This window comes from Empidonax traillii, unplaced genomic scaffold (genome assembly GCF_003031625.1).
Source record: "Empidonax traillii isolate 1590-97213 ecotype Southwest subspecies unplaced genomic scaffold, ASM303162v1 scaffold496:size689020, whole genome shotgun sequence".
Lineage (NCBI taxonomy): Eukaryota > Metazoa > Chordata > Aves > Passeriformes > Tyrannidae > Empidonax > Empidonax traillii.
In genome coordinates this window covers 9,775-11,638 of record NW_020955689.1, presented here as the reverse complement: position 1 = coordinate 11,638, position 1,864 = coordinate 9,775, and the positions used below count along the sequence as shown (strand labels likewise).

At 45.5% G+C, this 1,864-nt stretch overlaps 1 protein-coding gene across 1 annotated transcript in view; it reads right to left on the bottom strand.

The window, feature by feature from the left end:
• Positions 1-1,864, bottom strand: part of PDIA4 (protein disulfide isomerase family A member 4) — a 13,669-nt gene that overhangs the window by 3,439 nt on the left and 8,366 nt on the right. Inside the window, exons 6-7 of the mRNA XM_027896426.1 lie at positions 1,277-1,482; positions 440-598 (exon numbers count right to left, since the gene is read on the bottom strand). Coding sequence (XP_027752227.1) covers positions 440-598; positions 1,277-1,482 — 365 coding nt within the window. The remainder of the gene's footprint in view (positions 1-439; positions 599-1,276; positions 1,483-1,864) is intronic.

The following is a 1,864-nucleotide window of genomic DNA, read 5'->3' as shown; positions in this document are numbered from 1 at the left end:
CCCACCCTTTAATCCTGAGGTTCATCTGCCGGGGCCAAGCACGCTTGGACGGTGGCAGCGAGGTCCTCAGGACGTAGATGGATTGCCTTACAGGGCTAACGAGCTCCATCTGCCCGGGGAGGGGCCCCGACTGGGAATCGAACCCGGGTCTCTGCAGTGACAGTGCAGTGTATTTTCCCCTGGACCACCGGGGGCTCCCTTTTAGGGACATAATACCAGGAGGAAGTATCTTCTGTGACTGGCTGATACTTCAGTTACAACCCCAGAGTCTGGTGTGAGCTTTTTTCTTGAGTAGAAGATCACCCTTCCACCTACTTCTTGTTCCTCTCCAACCTCCCCTACTGAACTAAGAACATAAATAAATGATCTCTCTGCACCCAGAGTCCTAGTCAGAATCCCAACAAAACATATTTAATTAATATTTTTAAACATTCTGTACCTGCTTCCTGATAGAGCTGATAGGCTTTGTCATTCTCTCCACTAAAGACACCAATGATGATGACATCATCCCCATCCCTCAGAAATTCCTGTACCTGCTTGGTAGCCTGAATCTGTTTGGACGGAGGACCAGCCTGTTCAATCATGTAGTCGACAATACCTGTGAGACAAACCCGCCCCCAAAAAGTTGCTTAGAACTTTTACTGAACTGAAAGGTTCAGGCATTCCATGTACAACATTGTTTAGTACCACATTTCCCATGGACACCACGTGACACCGTGGACAGCCCTCCCACAATAACCGAAAGACCAAGTCAGCAAGACCTCAGTCTAAGTTTTTAAAGCTGCAGTTCTGGATATTCTCCTTCAGGTTGGTTTCAGAAGAGGTGATCAAGCATGAGATCCATGGATACTGGCTGATCTTGCAAGTGACCCTCCTTTATGAAATTCCAGACACTTCACTGTCTCCTGAACCTGCTATGAACCAAAGTTCTACTTTGGATAGTCTGAAGTCTTTCCTCTTATTAAAACTTAATATTGAGTATTTTGCCAGCCCTTATGGTGCATTCCAGTACAATTAAAGGCTGCCCATTTACTCATACTGCCACTGCTTCACCATGGGTATTTAATTTCCTTTCTATTAAAAGGAACTGACAGTATCACCATAAGATGTCAAAGATTACAGACAAGTTTAAATTGCTGGCCTGTGAAGAGTACAATTTGTCAGGTTTCCCCAGCTTCTACTGTTATGGTGTTAACAAGCCTGCAAGTCCTATAGAGATGTTAAAATTTTTGCGGTCAAGCCCGCAGACAACAAGAAAAAGCAGAAATTGCAGTACCATATTTTTCCCGTGGCCCACTGTAGTCATAAGGTTTGCCCTTGCGGAAGATTTTGAGAGTTGGGTAGCCAGTAACATCAAACTTCTTTGCAAGCTCAGTTTCAGCAGTGGCATCGACCTTAGCTAGGGGAATGGGAGGCGTGCGCTTGCTGAGCTCCTTGGCAGCCTTCTCGTATTCTGGAGCAAGCCTTTTGCAGTGTCCACACCTTGGGGAGGAGAGCAGAGAGCAGTTTTTTACCAACCCATGAAATATGCCAGGTACCTTCTACCTCTGAAGTGGAACAGTTAAGTTTCCCAAAATGCAGAGAGTAGAAATGGGATTACTGAATCTACAATGGACACTTCAGCCTAGGAATAGGCATCTCCCCAGCCTGAAGATGGCCTCACACTACTACAGGTAGTTTCATTTCCAGAGGCCACTTTTAAACTAAGGACCAACCATCTTTGGTTTTCAGTATCTCAGCGTGGTCCCAAATTAGTAAACAAGGAGAATCCTCAGTGAAGATTTCGACACCACCCCTTGCTGAGACATAGATGTAGTCTAGTCTTCGATTGATTTCCAGTGTGATCCTAGGTTCAGATTAGAAC